Source organism: Bathycoccus prasinos, assembly GCF_002220235.1.
Source record: "Bathycoccus prasinos genomic : Chromosome_12".
NCBI lineage: Eukaryota > Viridiplantae > Chlorophyta > Mamiellophyceae > Mamiellales > Bathycoccaceae > Bathycoccus > Bathycoccus prasinos.
In genome coordinates, this window is record NC_023997.1 from 641,218 (window position 1) to 664,479 (window position 23,262).

Sequence of the window (23,262 nt, forward strand, 5' to 3'; positions counted from 1 at the left end):
TTAGTGTATAAATAACGCGAAGAAATGATGGAGTTAACCCCTCCTTACTCGATTTTTTTTATCATCTCCACGATTCTTTTAGCTTGCGCGGAAGCGTTACCGACATACGTCGCCGGCGTCATTGCCGCCAAACTATCAATCGCATCTTGCGGGATATCCAACGACTTCACAAACTCCCGCATACCTTCTTGGTTCACTCTTTTCCCTCTCGTCAACTCTGCCAATTCGGTACGGTTTCTCCACGTCGTGCCTTCGCATAACAGTTTGGATCGGTTCCGCGAGGACTTCCCAGTTGACGTCCAAATCCGCCGCCATCGCCGCCGCGTTGACATCCAACTTCCCTAAACCTCTCGACGTACTTTGATATGCCAACAAGGAGTGGCCAAATCCAACGCCCAAGTTACGCAACACGGTAGAATCTGTCAAATCTCTTTGCCACCTGGATACTGGTAATTTTGCCGATAAGTGCGCAAACAATGCGTTGGCAATCCCCACGTTCCCTTCCGAGTTTTCAAAATCGATCGGATTCACCTTGTGAGGCATAGTGGATGATCCAACTTCACCAGCGATAGTTCTCTGTTTAAAATAACCAATGCTAATGTAGCTCCATATATCTCTATCCAAATCCAAAATAATCGTGTTGTATCGCTCAATCGAGCCGAACAATTCCGCCATATAATCGTGAGGCTCGATTTGCGTCACGTAGGGGTTAAACGTTAAACCCAAACCAGTCACAAACTTTTCTGCGACGGCTTGCCAATCTACGTTTGGATACGCGGACATGTGCGCGTTGTAGTTCCCGACTGCACCCGCCATCTTGCCGTACAATGGCACCTTGGGAATCTGAGCGCGTTGTCTCGCCAATCTGTACGCCACGTTCGCCAGCTCCTTCCCTAAAGTCGTCGGCGATGCCGGTTGACCGTGCGTTCTCGACATCATCGGTACATCAGCATTCTCTACCGCCATCGTAGACAAAGTATCCACAATTTTATCCATTTCTGGCAACAAAACTTCCACGCCGTCTCTCAACATAATAGCGTGCGACAAGTTGTTAATATCCTCAGATGTGCACGCGAAATGGACAAACTCTAGCGCCTTTTTCAACTCCGCGTTCTCTTTCAATGCGTCCTTGATCACGTATTCGACCGCTTTCACGTCGTGATTCGTCGTGCGTTCGACTTCTTTCACCTTCATCGCTTCGCTCGGCGAAAAATTCTTCAAATAGTTCTCTAAAAACTGATTGGCTTCGTTGGAAAATTTTTCCACCTCAAACACCTCGGGGATTTCCGAGAGGGTTTGTAACCATCGGATTTCCACCGTCACGCGTGCTTTAATCAACGCGTACTCGGAAAAAGCAGAGCGCAAAGATTTCGTTTTCGAACCGTATCGACCGTCGATCGGGGAAATGGCGACGAGCTCGGAAAGCGCGTCCAAGTTTTCCGCCGCAGCCACCTTGACAACCCCGCGACGATGATGGTTTTCTCGAGGACTCTGTTTTCGTTGTTTAAAAGTGGATGACGCTCGGCGTCCGGAAGCAGAGACATCGACGCGATGCAAGAGAGCGCACGATGGAGTGACGGATGCCGCAATCATTTTCTATTCGCGATGGGCTTTAAAAATGTGCGGGGTATCAAAGGAAAGCGCGCGTTGGTGGTTTTTCTTATGCGGGAGAAAAGGCAGAAATTTTTTTTTGAATGATTTTGAATCCGAGACCAAATGAGAAGAGGCCAAGAGGGAGAGAGTGCGAAACGTATAAAACACATATAATACAAAACATTTATTTCTAAACCGAGACTACTTCGTCGTCTTCTTCTAATTCTTCTTTCGCGATGAACTCTCTGAACCTGGACTCGCGTCTGCGTCTTCGCTGACTACCTATGGCGACGCTGTGGGATGCGTCGCGAACTTTACGTAACAAGTGCATAGCGGGACCGTCAACAACCGTCTCGACGCCTATACCAAGCGTGAAGGCGGTGTCGGTCGTGCTTTGCTCGATTTCTTTTTCTCCTTCTTCTTCTGCAACTAAGAAAACGCGCTCAGTGCCAGAACTGCGTCCTTTTGCGAGCGATGCTAAAGCGACTCGACGTGAAAAGACTAATTTTTCCAACGCTTTGCCGGTTTCGCAGTACGAAGGGTCTTCGAGGTCAGATCGACAGACCACGTTGGTGATGCCAACACCTTCAGCTTCGAGCGCATCTTTTGCGGCTCTTAACTGACCGGCTCCACCATCGACTAAGATAACATCCGGCAGAGGCGTCTGCGATTGGCATCTTTTTGAAATCGCTACTCGAATGCCTTCGTAATCATCCGACGGGTTCACCAAATTCACAGGAAGGTTATATACTTTGTGTTTACCAGAGGACTCCGTGGAACCATCGAAACGCGCGAAGGCGGCTACGGCGTGTTCGCCCGCAAAATGTGAACAATCTAAACCTTCGATAGAAAGGTCCGAGAGGTTCGCGAGAGTAGAAGTCAAAGGTGATTCCATGTTTAAGGCATAGGAAAGCGTCGTCAAAACGTCATTTTCAGATTTGATCGATTCCACTTCTTCTCGGGCATTTTCCAGAGCTAAGCTCGCCAAAGCGTTCAAATACGTTTCATTCTTCTTCGTTTTAACCATACGCTTACGGATACCGAGCGACTTGAACGCCACTCCAGCTTCTTTCGCGTCTTGGAATTTGTGGGGAATATACACTGAATCGGGCAACGAAACCAATCGCGCCGACGCGTACGTGGACTCGATGGTGCGCTGACAAGCCTCGGCCAAATCAAGGGTTGTTGATTCATCTTCGTCGTTGTCATCGTACGTTTCAACCGTCGTCCCTAAAACATCCAAAACATTTCCGTCTCTCACGCGCGCGATTTTCACGGAAATGAATCTTCCAGATTTCACCGCTGCGCATACGTCCACATTCCAATTTTTCCTCTCCTCCTCACTGAGCGATAAGAACGCAGCTAACGAGCCGTTACTTTTGGAATCCTCAAGATTTTGTATCCACGTGTTTGATAACGACTTTAGTCTATCCACAATTCTTGGGTCCTCGTTTGCGCACGTGTTTTCCACGTGTTCCATTGCCTCTCCAATCTTATTCTCGAAAATCAAGCGGGCCGCTGTGATGCGATTGTTCAGCGTTTCCGTTGCATCTTGGTCGCCGTATCTCACGCGGAAACGCGCTCCTCGAAGATCAAGCGCCGTATCTACGCTACGTGACAAATTACGTGCCTCTCTGTAGGTTGTCTGCGTAAATATCCACTTATTATCGAAAGTTCTAGGGTCGGATGTCTCTTTAGATGAGCTGTTTACGACAAACATTTTACCGTCAGGCGAGAGAACAATATACGCAGCTTCGGATCTCGGGACGTCTTTGAGCAAGATGTTCATTCGCGGCCTTTCACGTTGGATAATTCTGGCCTCTAGTGCGAGTGCATCGGCTTCGCCACCCGGTGTCAAAACGCAATCTATTGACTCCGCCTTGTATAACAACGCCCGGTGACGAGCCGAGTTGTCAAGGACGCCTGGAGTTAAATACGAGGAGGTTCTGGAGCGCAAAGATTTCGCTTTGCCAACGTATAAGGACTTGCCGTTCTTATCGAGAAAACGGTACACGCCACATTTGGCAGGAAGTGTTTTCTGCATCTCGCGGATCTTCTTCACTCGAGAAATTGTAGCTTCGTCGAAACCGTAGTGTTTCGTAAGAATCGCTTCGGCGTTGCCGAGAGAGGAAGAGGAGGATTTTCCAGAAGCGTCCATCAAATCTCCCAGTATCGTACCATCTTTCTCCATATACGCTTGATTTTCCCGCTTTTGTCTTTCAGCTAATGCGTCCTCCTTCATTTTCCTTTCCAAAGCTTTCGTCTTGGTCGTCGCTCTTATGAAACCTTCCGAGTTAGGTTCTCGTCGTTGTCGCCATCTCTCCAAAGCGCGCTCCACTTCTTCGTCGTTTATAGTTCCACCATGATTGTTGTTATCGCTATTATTAGAACTACTTTTGGATAGCATAGTTCCTACGGACATTTTCTCGGCGTCAATTTCTTCAGACATGATATCAAATAAGGACCGCTCCGAGGATTCACTTCCTTGTGTGGCAGATTTTGGCGTCACATTGTACTTTTCGTTGTGCAACGCTTGTTTTCGACGTCTCCGCTCGACTTCTTTCAAAGCGGACTTCATTGCGTCAGTTTCTTTATCTGCAAATAAAACAGCTTCGCCACTTTTATTTCTCGCCGCTCTGCCCATCATTTGCATCAAACTTCGCGACGATCTCGCAAACCCAGAAACATCCGCGTCTAATATAGCCACCAACGAAACGCGAGGTAAATCTAAACCTTCGCGAAGTAATTGGGCACCAACAACTACGTCAAGCTCACCGAGTTGAAGTTTTGCAAGCCGTTTTGCTCTCTCCGGAGCTGCGAGTTCAGAGTGCATCCAATCCGCTCGTAATCCTTTGCCGGTTAAATACGCAGCTAAATCCTCGCAATCAGCTTTTGTCAACGCACAAACCAGAGAAGCTTCACCCTTCCGTGCGCGCTTTTCTATCATGGAGGCGAGTTTGGGAAGTTGGTTCTTCTTCGGTAACACTTCCGTCGGCGGGTCTAATATTCCGCTTGGTCTGACAACCATATCTACGCTCCCTTCTTCGCCACCGGACCACTCGTGCTCGTCGTCACCAGGAGTGGCCGAGACGAGTAGGCATTTCGGGACGCGTTGCCAGAATTCATCTCCAGTTAACGGTCGATTGTCCAAAGCGGAAGGTAAGCGATACCCGTACTTCACTAAGCTTTCCTTTCGACTTTTATCGCCGCCAGACATGGCACGTAATTGCGGCAGCATGACGTGCGATTCATCGGCAACCAGTAACCAGTCTTCATTGTTCTCATGAGAAAAATAGTCTAACAGCGTCACTGGCGGCTCACCGGGTTTTGCTCCACGGAGGTGTCTAGAGTAATGCTCCGCGCCTGGACACCATCCTATGTCTCTGAGCATTTCTAAATCTGCAGAAACTCTCTGCCTCAACCTATCCGCCTCTAACACAGCGTCTTCTTCCCGAAGCTCGTGTTCTCTACAGACCAGCTCCTCGTTGATCGATTTTACAGCCATCGTGACGCGTTCTTTTGGCGTCACGTAGTGCACTCGCGGCCAAATCGTCATGGCGTTAATATATTCAGTCTCGTGTTGTTGTTCTTTTTCGTTATATACGACGCGTTTGCCTTCCAAGAAATCTCCGCTATGTTTGTCCAACGTAATATCCACGTGTTCATTTGAGTACGGCGGCCATACTCGGATTTCTACTTGGTCTGTTCCTTTATTTCTCGTTCTAAACTGCCCACGCTCGACCGCTCCAAACGCCGGTGCGCGTTCATACAGACACTCCGTTTCGAGCTTATTGATGATCTTCTCGGTGTTCCCATACTGTCCCACTTCACCGTCTTTGCCTAAAAATAAAGCCGCATCGACAAAATCTGACGGCAATCCCAAACCATACAAACACGACACCGAAGCCACAATGACTGGTGTTCTATTCGTCGATTTCGCTTCAACCAAAGCTCTCGTCGCGCGATGTCGCAATGCATCTAAATCCGGGTCTACCGCAGATCTCTTTTCGACGTATCGACCTCCACGACAACTCTCCGGTATGTAGACGCTAAAGTGACTCACGAAAAGCTCAACCAAATGCGACGTTCGTAAATACCCTCTCAACTCCCTGGCAACCTGCGCTGCCAATGTCTTATTCGGCACAACAACCAATACCGGCTTCTCATGTTCCGCGATGACGTTCGCGACTACGAACGTTTTCCCCGTACCCGTGGCGCCGCGCAAAGAGACAAACTTCCTGTCCTTCTCTTTTAACAATTTCAGAGTTTTTGCAATCGCTGAAGGTTGGTCTCCGCCCGGATGGAACGGGGCCGTGACATCCCTATGATTCTTCGCGTAAGACGTAGATGCGCTCTCGTTCGAAATTTTTCTATTTGACGACGACGACGACGACGACGGCGATGACGATGCGCACGTCGCCCGCCGTCTGGCGATTCCCACGACGCTTCGGATTTGTCGACGCGACAAAAACATGCTTCCACCACCCACTTCCCGCGGAGAAGAAACGTCAACCAACCTTTTTCTTCTCCTATTCCTGCTGTTGGATGATACGAATAAATACTCAGCAGTAACGAATTTGGTTGTTTTTGTTGTCGTTTGACTCTTAAAAGCGGTAGTAGTGGTGGTGGTGTGCGCGTGATGACGAACACAAAAGCTCATGTGATTATGACGGAGAATCTTTTTACAACAAACCGAAGACAGAAGTCTCGAGAGAAAATCAAGAGGGGTGCTCATGTTAATTAATATTAACAAAAAAAAAATCAAAATTCGTCAAAAGAATTATATACTTTTCCGCTTTGCACAGAAAAACACAACAGAAAAAAGAATTAATAAATGAAATGAATTCGAAGAACATCCAAGCTGCGGAGCAGGCAGCCGGATTAATCCGAATAACCGGGACGGAGGAACTCTTGCGCGATGCGAAATACATCTCTCGAGCGGACGCGGCAGACGTCGTGGACTTTGCCATTCAACGGTCGATTGCGAATACGAGCAAATGGGGGATTCCTACGCTCCATTGTTTCAGTTGCTCGGCGACGAACGCGAGGATGTTAGGGAGGCGAGGGGAGATGTACGCGGAGAGAATGCGGAGGAGAGAAGATGGAGACGATGATTATGATGATGATGATACTTCTAATAATGATTTGAACGTTTGGGTGGTTCCTTTGAGCGCATTGCAGAACGTTTTGGTATTGGATAGCGCAACGGTGATGACAACTGAAACAGATAACGGGGAAAGCGAGAGGAGTCACGGGAAAAGATTCAAACTGAAACCGTCCGTGGTTATACACGCAAGGAATTTCGAGAAAAAAACGTGGACGAAGTGTAAAATTGTGGACGTGGTAACCTCTAAGCGCGCAATCGATGACATCGTCAACGCGATCGCAGGACAGAATATCGTGGACGTGTCGTTCGAAGGCGTGGTGCCGTTAAGATTGTGCGAGGCGAAAGGGTTCTTGAAACAGAGAGAGGTGAGGAGAATAGTGGAAAGAGCGGCGAGTTTTGTAGTGTTGAAGGAAGTAATCGAAAGTAGGGATAGTAACGTGTACGATCTGGACAAGCGCGAACAGAGGAAGAGTTCAGGTGGGAACTTTAACAACAGAAGAAGTAATTATAGCAGAACGAAAAGTGACGCCGCCGCCAGGAGGAACACTGCTGAGAGTGGTACTAAGGTTTCCGTTCACGCAGGGACGAAGATTACCACCATAGGAAGTCCATTTGGTGTGCTCAGCCCGAACATATTTTCGCGCTTGCTCAATCGGGGGTGCATTTCGAGTGCATTGGTGGCTATAGCGAATCAAGGTACGAGTAGCAACATAAACGGCGTAGTATCACCGGCGGTTTCCGTGGTTGACTTGTCTATCGCTTTAAAGCCTGGAGCCGAGGGATCGCCAGTTTTCCTCGACGAAAGTACCAGTAGATCAAAGGGTCAACCAATAGTTGTAGGTATACTCATACCACCTTTATCGTTTGCAAAAGAGCGAGATGGTGGTTCGAGCCGCGGTGCGTTTCCTCTGATGATACACGCGCCGTGGATATTAGGAGATGACGCCGATAATACTCTAGATGACGATATGCCCCTAACTACGAACAAAATCGTATCGGCGGCTAGAAATGCCACAGAATCGGTGTGCCGGGTTGAAATTCTAGACGGCGCACACTTCGGTAGCGGAATATTGATTTCTAAAACCGGTGATGATGGCGACTCCTCGGAAGGTATAGTATTAACCAATCGGCACGTCGTACTGCCGGCGATACAGGAGGAAAAGCATAGCAAGAACGCGATTACTTTGCGATTTTCAAACGGAAGTTGGAGACGTGGCGTCGTACAAAGAGTAAGCAAAGGTCCTCTAGACTTGGCACTTGTGCGTGTGCTCTCTCTAAAAAATGGAGGCCGTGGAGCGCTTCCAATCGTGTTACCAACGAGGCGACCTGCGCGAAAACAACGCTCCCCGGCAATCGGTGATGAAGTACTAGTCGTTGCGCACGACGATCGGTTCGGGAACAACGTCAGGAAAAGAAAGTTCGATAAAGCGTCACCGGAAGTTAATCACGGATACGTATCCAAGATTGCTGGGAAGAAGACCATGCTCGTAACTTCAGCTTCTGTCAGAAGTGGTGCTAGTGGTGGGGCTTTAGTTGACGGAAGGACAGGACATCTTATAGGTGTCGTCACGAGTAACGCGCGGTTGGCGACAAGAAGTGGTGGAGCCAATGTATACACGGACGTCAACTTTATAGTCAATGTGAGCGAAACGCAAGGTGGGATAGGTGAGATAATGGATTCTTACGAGCGCGACCAAGAAGTTATAGACGCGTGGGACTTACGTTCCGATAATATGCGCAGTAGGCTGTGAAAACACGCCATTCTTGTATTTGCTATGACATATTACTATACTAAACTATCTATATCACTCAAGTCGTGGAAGCTTCCTTTCCTCGAAGGCAAGGATGTTAAAAATCCACTTTGCGATCTGTTGAAAGAACCGCGTAAGTTGGAAACGGAACTACTCAGTGACCGGCTTCCGTTTCGGCGCAGACCACCTCCTCCGCCAATCAGAGAGCTTCCGTCACTTCCACTTCTACTTCCACGTCGTCCCACACCACGACTATTATCGCTATCGCCATTTCTCCTGGCATTTCTCGACCTTCGCCTATTTTCTCTTGTGCGTCGCACAATCGATACGCACTTAAAGTAAAGCATCTCCCACACGCCGGAGAATACAAATTTCGAGCATCCGAAGAAACCGGCGAGAATATACACGCACCACCAGAACATATCGTTTGCCTCGTGCGTGTGGGAGGAAGCAGACGAAGGAGCGAGACCTGCAGCGGCAGCTATATCGCTCGCAGAGGCACTGGCACTCCTACCAACACTATTATCTGGGGTTAAAATACTCGCCACGGCTATCTTAGATGAGATGATGTTAATGGCCGCCCCCATCGCCCAGTCCACGTTGTATCGTCCCACATTGTTGCCCACCGTAAACTTCAAATCCTCAGGCAAAAGCATACCATCTTTCAACATGGCTACGATGAAGGCGGCGCTGAAGCAATATTTCGACAAGTCGATTTCTTCCCATTTCTTCTGGTCCTTTCTAAACCTCTTTTTCACTACATCTCCCCACGACTCTGCGCATAACTTCTCCCCGGCGCGTTGGAAATCCCTAATCGTCGTCGTTTTGCCTAATTTGAAAAACTCCGCGGTGTAATGGAAATTCTCAGTCGCTAAAAACTTACCGTCGAACGGAGGTAAGTGCTCTTTACGCATCCCACACGGAGTTCTAGGACAATCCTTTGTGTTCTCTGCTAACCCTAACAGTTTTTTCGTCATTGCGTAACACGCCGTGAAATTACCCGTAGGTTTCGACGGCCCTGCGCCTACGGCTAATGCTTCACCGTGTTGCACGGTAGTTTGCGGCGTCCATCCTCTATTCGTGCACGGGTTATTCGGTTTCTCCCCAGTTGTTTCATACTCTCTTCGCAACATCGCGTGATACTCTGCTCGCGCCGCCTCGTGTCCTAAACCGAGTAAACTCGACGCGTATAAATGTTTGACCGAATTGCCTACTCTGACCGTTTCCTTGTGTTTCTTCTGCACCACGTTCTTGGCTGTCGCGTGCGGAACCGCATACGTGACTTGCATACTCGCACCTCCAAGTTCCAAAACTCCGTACGTCTCTTTTGGTGTTTTCTCCGGTGATAACGCGTTAAACGCGTAATTCACCGCCGTCCACCCGTATGACGCTTCCTTCGTCCCCGGCAACACGCTCGCCCACTCGTCTTTTTCAAACGAGAACGGTGATTCTCTCAAGGTTTCTCTGCAAGCATCGATAATCGATTCCGATAAATGCTGCTCAATATGCCTCAAACCCGCGGTTGCCATCAAATGTATCTGCGTCTCTTTCCAATTCTCCATCGGGACAGACTCTCTGGCGAAGTTCAACAAAGGCCGCAACGCGGCGTCGATGCCGCTCGGATCCAAAGCTCTCGCCGAGAGACCTGGCGTCGTTTTAAACGATTTCGTTGGCAAAATCAACTTTGGCGTCACGCTCGCGTCTTTCCCATACGTCGTTGTCGTAACGCTACTCGTGGCTGCGACGCGAAACACGTGACACCTCGTCCCCGTACTCCCGGCGTCGATAATAATCACGTGCTTGAAGTGTGGATGTCTGAATAATTTCGGCAGCGCTTTCCCGTAGTGCAACGTGAACAAACAAAACACGAGAACGAGCGCGAGCATTTGCAAACTTTCGAGAAAGCGCTTCATCTGTCCTCTCTTGTTATTATTATTAGTGTTGTTATTGTCATTGCGTCGTTTCTTCACCGGAGTCGTCGTCGAAGTCGTCGAGGCAGGAAAGTGATGATTGTAATACCCGCCAACACGAACGTTCCTCCGATGGTGTCGCCCCCCAGCGTTATAATGCGTATCAATCATAATACTCGTTTTAATGACCTACCACCGCTTTTTGTACTAGTATTACACGTCGTCGTCATCGTTCAAACAACACCGACCGTTTTATTATAAAGAGAAGATGGAAGAGAGAAGAAAATCTGATGATGGAATTTCATCTCGCAAAAGAAAGAAAAAAGAGCAAGAGTCGAAAGAAAAGCAAATTGAAATTTCACTTTCGTCTCGTTTTTTATACTTTTTTTAAGAAGCAGCAAAAGCTTTTACAACACGAGTCGAAGTAGAATTGTGCTCGTGTACTTCTTCTTCTTCATTCTTCTTCTTCTTCTTCTTCTTCTTTGAACAACGAGAAGAAGAGAGAAGCTTTTTGTGCGAGACAACTACAACTCTCTCTATATATCTCTCTCTTTTTCACACACACGCACTCGTAACGCACTCAAAATAAGCTTCGTAAGAGTGCTTTTTCGGAAGAGTTTTGAAGAAGAGAGGAAATCAAAACGACAAACAACAAAAATGTCATCCGGCGTGTCTGGACGAAAAACGAGAGAGGAACGCAAACGCGAATTCGAGTTGGAAGAAGCGAGAAAGAAAGGTTTAATCGCCCCAGAATTAGACGAAGATGGCAAAGCGATTAACCCACACATTCCCCAATACATGGCCGCGGCGCCGTGGTACGCCTCAGAAGGCGACGGGAAGAAAGGGCTGAAGCACCAGAAAGATTTCAGAAAGAACAAAGAAGACCCGAACGTACATTCGATTCAAGAGGAAGAGAGAAGAACGAGAGAACGCGCCGCCGCAACGACGCAAAGGTATAATAAACACAATACTAACGATAAAGTTAAAATTTTAGCGTCGTCGTTTGGAGGAGGATTTATAACAACAAAGTTCCGCAAAGGCGCCTGCGAAAATTGCGGGAGCATGACACACAAGAAGAAAGACTGTTTAGAACGCCCGAGAAAACACAACGCGAAGAAAACCGGGAAGGATCTGAAACTCGACGAAGTTTTCAAAGAGGAGGATTTCAACAGGAACAGAACGTACGAACAAAAACGAGACAGGTACAAAGGATTTTTAGCAGAAGATTACGAGAAAGTCGTGGAGAGGTACGAGGAAGTGGAGGAGATGAAAGCCGAGGCGGCGAAGAAGAGAGAGTTGGAAAGGGCGTTTAAGAAGGAGAATAAAGAAAAGAACGGAGGAGAAGGCGACGATATCGACGACGACGACGAAAATGACGACGATAGCGACGAAGGCGGGGAGACGGCAAAAGAAAAGAAAGCGAATGATATCTATGCTTCGGATACGGACTCAGATGAAGACGAGGAGAAGCTCAAAGCGAACGAGGACGCCGGGTTTGGGAAGATTGAAAAGCGGATTCGAGCGCCCGGCGGAGGCGCTTCCGGGACGGTGAGAAATTTGCGCCTGAGGGAAGATACGGCGAAATATCTGAGGAATTTGGACCCACAATCGGCGTTTTACGATCCTAAAACGAGGTCAATGCGCGAAAACCCAACTCCGAATGCTGACCCGAACGATAACTTCTTCCGCGGCGATAACGCGGCGAGAAATACCGGCGAGACGACGAATTTCGCTTTGATGAATGTGCACGCCTGGGAGGCGACGACGAAACACGGGCAAGACGTTCACGTGCAAGCGGCGCCGTCGCAAGCGGAATTGATGTATAAGAAGTTCAAAGAGAAGAAATCGAAATTGGACGAGACGCAAAAGACTTCGGTATTGTCTAAATACGGCGACGCGTCGGCGGGGAAGTTAGAAGATGCACCGGAAGGTTTAGTTTTAGGACAAACGGAAAGGTTTGTCGAGTACGATCGATTCGGTAGGGTCATTTCGGGTGGTGGTGGTGTCGGCGAACTTAAAACTATAGCTACATCGCGGTACGAAGAAGATGTGTTGGTGAACAACCACACGAAAATATGGGGATCCTATTGGAACCAAGGGAGATGGGGCTACGCCTGTTGCCATTCGTGCGTGAAATCATCGTATTGCGTCGGGATTAAAGGCATCGAGGATGGAAAAGCGGCGGAGGAATTGATGAAAGCAAACATGGAGCGCGCGAAAGAGCGCGCCCTGGAAAAGCGAGAAGATAATAGCAAGAAGTTTGCAGAAAAGGCAAAAGATATTTGGGGCGCCGACGCGAAGGACGTTCAACTCGACCCGGCAAAACTTGGCGAAGCGTTGAGAAAAGAAGACGAACGTCTGCGAAAAGAGAAACAACGTCGAGAACATGGCGGAAAGGAGGATGGAAGCGATGGAGCAGAAGACGAAGAAGGTGATGTCGGAAACGGAAAGAAACTAAAGAAAAAGAGAGTCAAATACAACGATTCGCACGAAGTTGGCGTCACCGAAGAAGACATGGAAGCGTACAGAATGATGCGGGACAGAGGCGAAGATCCGATGAAGGGCGACGGGACGAATGGCTACGACATGGTTTAGAAAAAAATAGGTGATATTTTTAAATCTAGATATTGGTACTAGAGGTGACATTGCGCATTTTAGTGTATTAGTTTGCCGTAATCATCAATTCGCTCTGCAAACTCGCCGTCGTCGACGACACTTTTGCGATCCATTGGTCCAATCTATCCGCCAATTCTCGAATCTGCGGCTTCAGCAAAATCCTCGGCATCGCCCACGTGACGACGACTTTCGAACTGACTTCATCGATTTCTCCTCTAATCAACCCAGCTGATAACGTCTTCATCAACAAATACTCCACCCCATCTACGGTGAGCTTTGTTCTCACCGCAATGTCTGCCAAATCAATCTCTCTTTTCTCCGCCGGTAACTCAAACACGATTCTCAAAAACGCCAAAATCGTTATCTTCTCCCTCAACTTTCTCTCGTGCGCCACCAACGCCGGCTGCGCGTTCAACTGTTCCGCGTATCGTTCGCACAACAAATCATACGCGTTCAAATCACCATCGTTAAATACTTGCACCATATCTAATAACCAACCAAACTCGCTTCCGTTTTCTTTCGAAATATACTTTGAAATCGGATGCGCCAAAAACTCCGCAAAATTATACACGCCTTCGCCTAAAAGCGCGGCTAACGCTAAATCCACCGCCAACTCCGTCGCCACTTCGTCTCCTAAAGCCGTCGCATCTACGTACGCCATGTACAAAATCCCCGACCCGTAAAAGTTTGCAAAGTCTCTGTTGTGTTTATACAACTGCGCGGCTAAGTAATGATACGCCGCCGAGACGCTCGGATCCGGCGCCTTCCACTGCGCGAGATCTTGCTTCGCGTCCTTCGCGACTTCCGTCTTTGCTTTAGATTCGTCGCCGCCGTGTAAATACAACAACGCGATGTGCAATCTGACGTACACCACTGCCTCTTCAAAACTCGTCTGCCTGGTCGTTTTAATCTTCTCCATCGCGGATGTTAAAAATTCAATAGCTTCTTCTCTGTTTTTACACCTGGAAGAGACGTGCACGGCGACTCGTGCTAAACGCAACGCGTTCAGTCGTTCCTCGAAATCGTTCACGAATATTTTATACAAGTTGACCAACAACTCTCCATCGTCTGGAGAGGGAAACAGACTTTGGTTCGCCACGGTCAGTTCTAAACTTTCCGTCAGTTGGTGCCACAGCTTTTGCGAGTATAACTCTTTCAACTCTTTCAACACTTGAAGTTTGTTTTCGACGATGTTGAGATCGCCATCGCCCCCAAAGTTTGTTGTCTTCGTTTGATGAGAAGAGATCGCGTCGTCGATGAACTGTTCGGCGGCAGAGAGAGACATTTTATTATATAATTATTGTCGTTCTTCCGTTGTTGTGGTGCAGATGAGATTCAAAATAAACTGCTCTCTCCTTTATCGCTGCTCCTGTGTCGGTCGTGTACTCTCACTTTTGAAGACTTTAATCAGAGGAAGAAGAAGAAGAAGAAGACAAAGAAGACAAAGAAGAAGACAAAAAAGAAGAGACTCTTGAGACTAAAATGAAGTGAATGTTGAAGAATTTGATGACGGGACTAAACTACAAAACCGCTAAACTAAAACTAAAACTAAAACTATACTTAAAGCTCTAATAATACATTTCTGTATCATCATCGCGAGGAAGCCATCAAGGATTTGATACCGTTGGCCACGATTTCCACGTGCTCTACTATCCTCTCCTCTTTTTCTCTCTTTTCGCGTTCAACATCCGTTAATATCTCAATGCGCTTTTTGGACAGCGTTCTGGCTTCTCGATGCGAGAGTTGACAGAAGAATCCTAAACCGATATCGACGAAGAGTTTATTAGTATTGTCCACGGCGAGGTCGCAGAGAATTTCAGAGCCTAAATCTATGCGAACTGTTGTCGTCGTCGGTTCTTTTTTATCATCTTCATCTTCTTCTTCTCTTCCTTCTTCGTTCTCTCGTCGTCTTGGGGGGGTGGTTGTCTTTTCTAAGCTTTCGATTTGTGTCAACAACGAGCGATAGTCCGCTATTTTTTCTTCCACTTGAACTCTCTCTTCGTGCGCCTTACGTAACTCAGGCTCCAACTTTTGAGAGAGAAAAGCGCGATAGGAATTGAGCACTTGTTGACGTTGTCGGTATTCCTGCTCCGGGTCCATTGTTATGTGTGTGCGTATATACTCGTATAGTCGTCCGTTTTTTAATGAGGAACAAAAAAGGACGAACAACAAAATGCGAAAAAAGAACTTAAAAAGACCAAAAGAGGGATGACTACCGTACGATGATGTGTATGAATGTTTTGTTATATTTGTTAAAAGTACAAGATTCTTATATTAGAAATATAATACCGTTATTGTAGTTGTAGTTGTTTTGCTAAATCCAGTCGTAGTTTGCTGTTGCTGATGCTCGTCGCGTCTCTTTTTCTCTCTGCTCGAAAACGCGCGTCGCAAGTGTTTGTTCTCTAAAAACGCTGGTCATCTCTCTCTCTCTCTCTCTCTTTCTCCATTCTCTCCACAATACTCGCAAGTCGTCTATATCTTTTTATTTTCTTTTATTTATTATCGAATCGGTTTACATCTTCTTTCTTCTTATTCGTTTTTCTTTTTGTGTTTTGTTGGATTCAAATCTTTCCTCGAGGCGGCGTCGAAGGCCTACCGCCCATCATCGACGTGAAACCACCCATAAGTTTCCGCTCCGCAGGTTTCAAAATCTGGAAAGAGCACATCAAGTTCTCATCGACAGTCATCATCGCCCCGGCGTTATCAAACTCCCCGCAATAATTCGGAGCCGAAAAGACCGTCACGAGCTGCCGCTTCCCAAAGAATTCGTATCCGTTTTCGACAACCTGGTGCGCACGCACGACTAAATCAAAGTCAAACTTCTCCAAAAACTCCGCGACAACGTCTGTACCGTACGTGTAACTAACGCCTCTATCATTTTCACCCCAACCAGTGATATCCGCTTCTGGATCTGACCACAAAAAGTCGCAGAGCATGCCCATGTCTGGAATATCAGTCGGTCTTTTGATTTGTACAATTTGCTGTAAGTCCTTCAACTCCGGCGAAGGTCCCCCGTGGATGCAGAAAATCTTCTCGTCTACGATTGCCGCGAATGGTAAGCAGTTGAACACGTCGCAAAATACTCTCCAAAGTTTAATGTTATACCGACGCTTACACTCGTCGTAAAAACCGTAGATTCGACTAATCGCGTTACACTCGTGGTTGCCTCTCAAAAGGAAAAAGTTCTCCGGATATTTGACCTTGTACGCTAAGAGCAAACATATAACTTCTAAGCCTTGTTTCCCTCGATCGACGTAATCTCCTAAGAAGAGGTAGTTCGCTTCTGGTGGGAACCCTCCGTACTCAAAGAGTCGAAGTAAATCTGAATACTGCCCGTGCACATCACCGCACACCTTCAGCGGCGCTTCCAACTCCAACAGGCACGGTTGCGCGAGGAAAATTTCTGTAAAGATGACGATGTCATAAGAAGAAAGAGAGAGAGAGAGAAATAACGTGTGGTCACGTCAGTGTATGAAGAGATAGACGAGGAGGAGGTCGAGAGAGTGATCGTTCGACGCTCAAAAAGAAAGTAAAAAAATGTGTTGGGAAGTCCAAGAGCTCTCTTTTTTTCTCGGAGAGAGGAGAGAAGAAATTTGAACTGCTTTTTTCCTCCTCTCGCGTTTGTTTTCCAACGACCTTCGCGCAACACGATCGATTTGGGAACGAAATTGAGTTTCGATTTCGCCCGCGCTCGCGTCCATCTGCCTCGAACACGGCCATTCCATCCCTCAGAACGCGTTCACTACACTTTCCTGCGTTTGAATCGACCGCGTTCTGTGCTGATTTCTATTCGCGAGTCGTCGTAACGCTTCCCAAATTCACACTCCCCCGAATTTGCGATTGGTGTGAGTGAGTCTTTTTTTTTCCGAGAGCGCTCGAATTTAGGCGGAAACAAAAAATGAAATTCGAAATCGACCGTACCTCTCGCCGACGCGCACAAAGCGCGTATCTCCCCTTCCGCTAATTGCACCGTGCGATTATTCGGTTGTCCTCTCACGCTCAATAATCGCTCGATGATCGAGTCTACGTCGAGCGTATTTGCGTGCGCCATTTCGGGCAGTTAAAGAGACAAATTCAAGTGCGTCGCTTCCAAAAAACACAATCTCTGTCTCGCGAAGAAGGACTCGTTCTCGCGATCCTTATTCTCGCGCGTATTCGTCCGCACTTTATCCGTCTCTTTGATAAGTGGGAGAATTAACTCGGGCAATTGCCTTTTAACTTTGTCGAAACAAAGAAAACTGTGAGGAGAAAAACCGCACACGCTCGAATTTTACGCCTTTTAAAAAGCAGAGAAAAGAGAGTCACACTGCTTTTTTTGTCATTTTTTTCAGGCAGTCAGTTGCTCTCCGCGAGAATACATTAAAAACAAGAAATTGAACGCCTCGTTTGATGCGGAACTGACGACTGCATGAGAACAGAAGACTTGAGAAAAGCAGCACCGGGGTGGTGTTGATGTCAAAGAGAGAGATGACCTCGCGAAAATTCTCCCTCGCGTTGCAGAGAATGCTGAAAAAACGGCTGACTTTTTTACTTCGCGAAATCGCGTTGGAAGGAAGAGACGGGTGCACGTTGCCGAAAGCGTTTGAACTTTTAGACACTTCTTTGGAAAGGAGAAGGAAGTTACGAGAAGACGGAGAGTCGAACGAACGAGACGAGGACGACACGGACGACGAGGACGATGAAGACGTCGATGTGTTCGATGATTTAGACGAAGAAACTGGCGACGAGGAGAAAGAAGAACATATCGACGACGAGGAGAAGAAAAAGAAGAGAAAAGTTGAGAAACTGAAACGATTGGTGTTCCAACGACTCGTCTCGCGGAGTTCGCTCGCAAAGACGAGTGATTTTGACACGTTGGAATCGATGGAAATGAGACCACCGGACGTGTACTTCATGGTGAAACTTCCAGAGAAGTGCAAAGTGAACACAACAGAGCAAGAAGCGCTCGTGGAAATCGACGCGGCGGAGAAATTCATCGTGCGGGAGAGTTTCGACTTTCGAAAGTCGAGGCGAGGCGGCGGCGACGGTGCAAATAGTAACATCAAGAACAGCGAAAACAAGGCGAGTAATAAAAGTAGCAAAAAGAAATCTAAGAACCAACTACAAGGGTGCGATGGAGACAAAGTGGACGGATGTCTCATCACTTTTGAGGAGTGCATGGATGCTGAAATTGCCAATCCAATCACGCTTGTCGCTTCTTTGCACGCGCGAGAAGCCGTATTGAGTTTAACCGATGCGAGGTCGTGGGAACAAGTTCTTTCGCCATTTGCGAGACGCATTTTAGAATTTGTCGCGAAAAGAAGACAGCATGGCGCCACGACGGCGGAAATGAGTGCTCATCTTAACATGAAATCTTCAAAAATAGATCCACACGCGAGGCAACTCGAAGGTTTGCGCATCAGCTTGAGGAGGAAAGTGTTTCGTCAAGAGTCGAAAACGACCGAAAGCGGCATGTGGCTTCCAGAATTTGTACCGAGAAAGGCGACAGCTTTGAGCCACACGATGAAAAAGAAATACGCCGATCGATTGTTTAATATTTTGGAAGAGGCTGGTAAGGCGCACGCGGTGCCAATTGACGACATTAAACCTGAGATGGCGAAAGCGTTGAACAGTTTGATTTACGACATGAATCCAAGACGGTCTCAAAAATTATTCGGCGAACTTCGCAACGAATTAGTCGAGAAAAAATGCATCCTCCTCGGAGTTGTGAACGTCGAAGACGAAAAAACGGGGAGAACTGTTGTCAAGGAAGCGCTTCAATTGATCGAGCGCCCGCAAGAGTACACCTACAAAGCAACTGCATCGATGGCGCAGGTGATTGACGGTGCCGATAAAAACGCCCCGTTGCTCCTACCGTCCTCAGAAAAGGAAAAGGAGAATGAACTTCTTCTCGCAAAAGCCGATAAGAATAAAACGATAACACCATGGATTAAAGATGATGTCGAATACGAACCCTCTCAGTACACGATGTGGACAGGTAACGGTAGCAGAGAGCTCGTTTTAGAGGAAACGTACGAGTCTCAACTCCTCGAAAGATTAGCAAAAAGTAGCTCCGGCGCAACCGTAAAGGCTCTCGGAATCGAGTTCGATATCGCGTGCAAACCGCTGCAAAGAAAATTAGAAAAATTAGAGCTATCAGATAAGCTTCTTGACCGTACGACGGTTCGAGCGGGATCGAATGTCAACGTGTATTATAAGCTGAAAGAGTCCATTGCTCGAAAGCGCGGCATCGCGATGGCTCGCGAAGGTGAAAATTTTGGACCGAATGGAGACGGCGAGATTACTAATACGCAGCTTATGGCAAATAAACCTCTGGATAGGAACGAAGTTCGATTTCAATACGTAAAGGAACACATATTAGAGAAAGGCTTTGCATTTCAATCGCGTTTGGGTACTTGGTTAGCCAAGAAGGAGGGGCACGGATTAGCGCGCGTCGACGTGATCCAGATCAAACAAATCGTAGAAACTTTACTGCAAAAGGAAAAGTTTTCCCATTTTGTTGTGAGAGGATTATCGGGCAAAGAAGATACATTGCTGTGCTCGCCAGAGTTTTTTAATTCGATAGACCACAAAAATCTTACGGACGAGTTCATAACGAATATGTTGTATCACGGCGAGCAGTTGCGACTTGCAAAGCGAAAAAAATTAGAAAGTTCTGGCATGGAGCTTCCGCAGTTGCAGGCGTTTGAGAAAGAAGTACCGACAACTGCGACTGCGACAACGACGGGAGCAAGAAAGAGTGTGAAAAACACGAGCAAAATGGGCAGCGAAATTTTGCTCTTGGCAAATGGAAACGAAGTTACTAGCGACGATACGAAAAGATTGACACCGCCGCCACCTCCACGAATCTCAACCCTGAGTGTTAGTACTCCTAAAAATCCAGTTGATGTCCCATTTGAGCGGTTGCGATACGAAAATGCGTTACGATTCGGTATTTTCCGCTCACATGTGTTGCGATGCCGCGCTTTGCATTTACATTTAATTCAAAATGCGACGAATGGATGCATCTCCGCGCACGAACTTCGAAAAAATATTCCGGTCAAATTGCACTTTCAGCTCGCACCGCCTCCGAATGGGTTGAGCGCGACTCAGCTTGCGAAGTTATACGTCGCTGTTGTCGAGGATGTAAAATTTTCGGACTTGGATAAGACATTAGCCAAAGCAGCGTACGACTCGGATGCCATAGGAGACGTGTTGAAAGGATTGAAGAACATGGGATTGTGGACGTACGGTACAACTCCGAGCGCGCCGACACCTTTGCCATCGAGGAAGCGAAAAGCGCCCATTCAAGAAGATATTGACTGCAAAGAAGAGGAGAACGGTATCGGTGTTTCTTTACAACTCGCAGCTGTCGGCACATACGTCAAATCGGAAGCTGATGGTGGTAAAAACAAAATAGAAATGAACCTTACAACCATTGAGTCCTGCAATGCGTATTGGAACGCTCTCGAAAAAACGTTTGCAGGTGTGAAAGTTGACGTCGACTTGTGCTCAAATGGAAACAACACCATCGCAATGACGCAGAAGAAGAGTTGGGACTTATCCATGATCATTCAGAATTCCAAAGAAGCGTTGCTTTTAGCGATCCGATTTGAAGATTTGTGGAAGCGCTGGGTGCAAAGCTCGATGGACGAGCCACATCCAAACCATGCGCAGAGACGGTATCCCACAAGAGACGAGCTATCAAAGCCTGAAAATACATCGTTAAGAGTTGATTTAGCAGCTGCACAGCGTAAGGTTGGTTTAAAACCGGTAACAGCCTTGAAGGAAACGCCAATCCTCGCATTTGTGCAGAAACAAATAGTATCGGACAGAAAAGAGTGCACCGGCTTGACTGAAAAGAGGATTGACGATTTGTGGAAAGTATACGGTGAAAGCGTTCAAAAAACTCTTCTTGGAGGCCACGCTACGTTCGGAGTGGATGGTGGGAAGACGCTGGGCGTAAAAAGCACGGACTCTGGCGTTATCACGGAGAACGAGTTACAACAAATTGCGCTCATAGCGAGACAAAAGTCAAAGCGTGAATCGTCCAAGAATCAAAATATTCAACGCAACAACAATAAAAGCAAGAACAATGCTGATGGTAGCGATAGTGATGAAGGAAAGGATAACGGCGATGATATGATTGGTGGTCCCCTTTTACACGATCTCGATGATGACGAAGATGATGACATAGATGAAGATGAAGACAACAACGCAAACCTCTCTTCGAGACTGCGATTCCGGGCGCCAAAAATGATTTTCGATATAGATTCTGATACCTTCTTGCTGACGACTGTGATTCAATACATGATAATATCAGGGCCGGGCGACATTGATCCGTCATTAAATCTCGGAGCTCGTTCGGCTACTTTTGGTAACGTTGCTTTGGTATTCCAGGCTATGCGAGAATCCTGGGTTGATCGATACAGAAATGCAACGGAGTTGGCCATCATGAAAAGATGGAGAATCATATGCAAACATGCTTCTCCAACGGAGGAAGCAGGTGGGATCATCAGATCTGCATACAACTACGCAAAGCTTGAGTACGAATCTGGGAAAGAGTCGCGGCGAAAGCGAGATGAGAGTCTTCTGGATGGATTATTATCTGTAAAATCTACAGAAGAATCTGACGAGCCTATTGGGATCCAGGAGCAAATCGAGCGCGTGACCGATTCAATTCAAGGAAGAGAACGCGCTCCGGAAGGAAAGAATTGGGAAATGTCCGGCGAATGGACTCTAGATATTCAGCAACGCGTCGCGGTGATGGCAAGACAGATTCTCTTAAACAACAGTTTTGAAAGTCGGAAAAATATTATTGCTCCGGAGAATAGAAACGGTGACAGAGTTAACGCGGCAGAGAAGAATGATTATGGGAAAATGGAAGTTGGAACCACCATTACCGCAACGAACAACAATGACAACAACAACAATATGGACGTCGAAAAAGACCATATTGACGATGGGGACGATGATTTCGACGGCACTGCCGCCGGTGTTGACGATGACGACAATGACGAAAAAGAAGTTGGAGAAAAAGTTGAGGGACGGAATGCCGAGAAGGAGATGGAAAAGGATTACGAGAAGAAAGCAACAGCTGCAGTAAAAGTGGATCCTACAAAGGAGGGTGAGGAGGCGCCGGATTCTGAGAAACCATCAGTAAATTTGGATCCATCCGAATGGTTAGTCTTGGACGAAGTCAAATGTGAAATGTGCCAAGGCGGTGATCGCGAAGATGAAGTGCTCTTGTGCGATGGATGTGATTGCGGTTTTCACATATTCTGTTTAAAACCACCTTTAAAGAAAATTCCAGACGGCGATTGGTTCTGTGAGAAATGTAAAGCCGCACTGGAACCGGTAGACGACGATGATGCCGAATTGAGAAAAATCATAGAGAAAGAGCGCGCGGGTATGCGAGACAATTTAGATTGGCTTGAGGCATCACGCCGCGCGACCACATCGCGCAGAAAAACCGCCGGAGTTCCTGCCCGCGTTTCTGCTCTTCCACCCGCTTATCGCGAGAATGGCGAAAATATGGGATTGGCAATGGGAGGCAAACGAAAGTTTACGAAGAAGTTTACGCAAATACGATTCAACGAAGAACGCCGTGCACGTAACGATAGTGTCGGCGAACCTATCATCGAGATTCGTAAAAGGGCAATTGAAATTTTCAATGATATGTTTGCAGAGAAAAGTTCAGAAGGAGAAGAGACTGCAAATGCCAACGGTGTCACGCATGAGATTTTGCCCGTGCACGCGATCAATGCTGCTTCTATGCTGGCTTACGTTTCAGGCATGATTACAAACAATATTGATATGGTATCATTGGCAGAGCTCGATGAAGTGAGCAATCCTTCCGATGCCAAATGGGCATTCAAAGTGCTCGCGAAGAATAGTAAGGAGTGCTCTTCGTTTGGATTTAAAACTTCGGGGGAGAAAATCCAGCGTTCATTCCAACTCATCGCGGAAGATTGCGGCAACAACGCGGATGACGACGACGCGATGAATATCTGTGAAAGCGATCCAAACATCGAGCGAGAAATTACGCGATATGTTTCCGCACGCTTGAATGCGAGCGAATCCGATATCGTAGAGTTCATTGGCGATGACGCCTCCAGCGCAAAACGAGCACTCAAAGCGCTCACGGCGCGAGGTGAGCTTCTTTTACGAACCGTACAAGCGCACCGTTCCAGTGTGCCAAGCATCTTCGGTAAAGTAAAAGAAAGCAACGACACAGCAAACACAAACGCGAAAACTGAAAAGTTTTATTGCGTTCCTATTGAGAATCAAAGGGTCGTTTTGTAAC

General features: G+C 47.2%; 9 protein-coding genes across 9 annotated transcripts; 3 read left to right on the plus strand and 6 right to left on the minus strand.

The window, feature by feature from the left end:
- Positions 1-44: 44 nt before the first annotated feature.
- Positions 45-1,593, minus strand: Bathy12g03510 (adenylosuccinate lyase; the record flags this gene model as incomplete). The annotated part of the gene is made up of 2 exons (XM_007509735.1): positions 45-198; positions 233-1,593. 2 exons carry the CDS (start codon positions 1,591-1,593, stop codon positions 45-47), a joined length of 1,515 nt encoding a protein of 504 aa, XP_007509797.1.
- A 190-nt stretch (positions 1,594-1,783) lies between these two features.
- Bathy12g03520 (excinuclease ABC subunit B) lies at positions 1,784-6,328 on the minus strand (the record flags this gene model as incomplete). The annotated part of the gene is made up of 1 exon (XM_007509629.1): positions 1,784-6,328. One exon carries the CDS (start codon positions 6,326-6,328, stop codon positions 1,784-1,786), a length of 4,545 nt encoding a protein of 1,514 aa, XP_007509691.1.
- Positions 6,329-6,432: 104 nt separating this feature from the next.
- On the plus strand, positions 6,433-8,451 carry Bathy12g03530 (unknown protein; the record flags this gene model as incomplete). The annotated part of the gene is made up of 1 exon (XM_007509757.1): positions 6,433-8,451. The coding sequence occupies one exon, from the start codon at positions 6,433-6,435 to the stop codon at positions 8,449-8,451; it is 2,019 nt and encodes a 672-aa protein (XP_007509819.1).
- A 150-nt stretch (positions 8,452-8,601) lies between these two features.
- On the minus strand, positions 8,602-10,532 carry Bathy12g03540 (predicted protein; the record flags this gene model as incomplete). Its single annotated transcript, XM_007509910.1, has 2 exons — positions 8,602-8,641; positions 8,785-10,532. The coding sequence occupies 2 exons, from the start codon at positions 10,530-10,532 to the stop codon at positions 8,602-8,604; spliced, it is 1,788 nt and encodes a 595-aa protein (XP_007509972.1).
- A 486-nt stretch (positions 10,533-11,018) lies between these two features.
- Bathy12g03550 (predicted protein) lies at positions 11,019-12,956 on the plus strand (the record flags this gene model as incomplete). The annotated part of the gene is made up of 1 exon (XM_007509842.1): positions 11,019-12,956. One exon carries the CDS (start codon positions 11,019-11,021, stop codon positions 12,954-12,956), a length of 1,938 nt encoding a protein of 645 aa, XP_007509904.1.
- Positions 12,957-13,023: 67 nt separating this feature from the next.
- Positions 13,024-14,262, minus strand: Bathy12g03560 (predicted protein; the record flags this gene model as incomplete). The annotated part of the gene is made up of 1 exon (XM_007509863.1): positions 13,024-14,262. The coding sequence occupies one exon, from the start codon at positions 14,260-14,262 to the stop codon at positions 13,024-13,026; it is 1,239 nt and encodes a 412-aa protein (XP_007509925.1).
- A 305-nt stretch (positions 14,263-14,567) lies between these two features.
- Positions 14,568-15,077, minus strand: Bathy12g03570 (unknown protein; the record flags this gene model as incomplete). Its single annotated transcript, XM_007509885.1, has 1 exon — positions 14,568-15,077. One exon carries the CDS (start codon positions 15,075-15,077, stop codon positions 14,568-14,570), a length of 510 nt encoding a protein of 169 aa, XP_007509947.1.
- Positions 15,078-15,538: 461 nt separating this feature from the next.
- Bathy12g03580 (unnamed protein product) lies at positions 15,539-17,028 on the minus strand (the record flags this gene model as incomplete). The annotated part of the gene is made up of 2 exons (XM_007509904.1): positions 15,539-16,380; positions 16,746-17,028. 2 exons carry the CDS (start codon positions 17,026-17,028, stop codon positions 15,539-15,541), a joined length of 1,125 nt encoding a protein of 374 aa, XP_007509966.1.
- A 416-nt stretch (positions 17,029-17,444) lies between these two features.
- Bathy12g03590 (unnamed protein product) lies at positions 17,445-23,261 on the plus strand (the record flags this gene model as incomplete). The annotated part of the gene is made up of 1 exon (XM_007509712.1): positions 17,445-23,261. The coding sequence occupies one exon, from the start codon at positions 17,445-17,447 to the stop codon at positions 23,259-23,261; it is 5,817 nt and encodes a 1,938-aa protein (XP_007509774.1).
- Position 23,262: the final 1 nt, after the last annotated feature.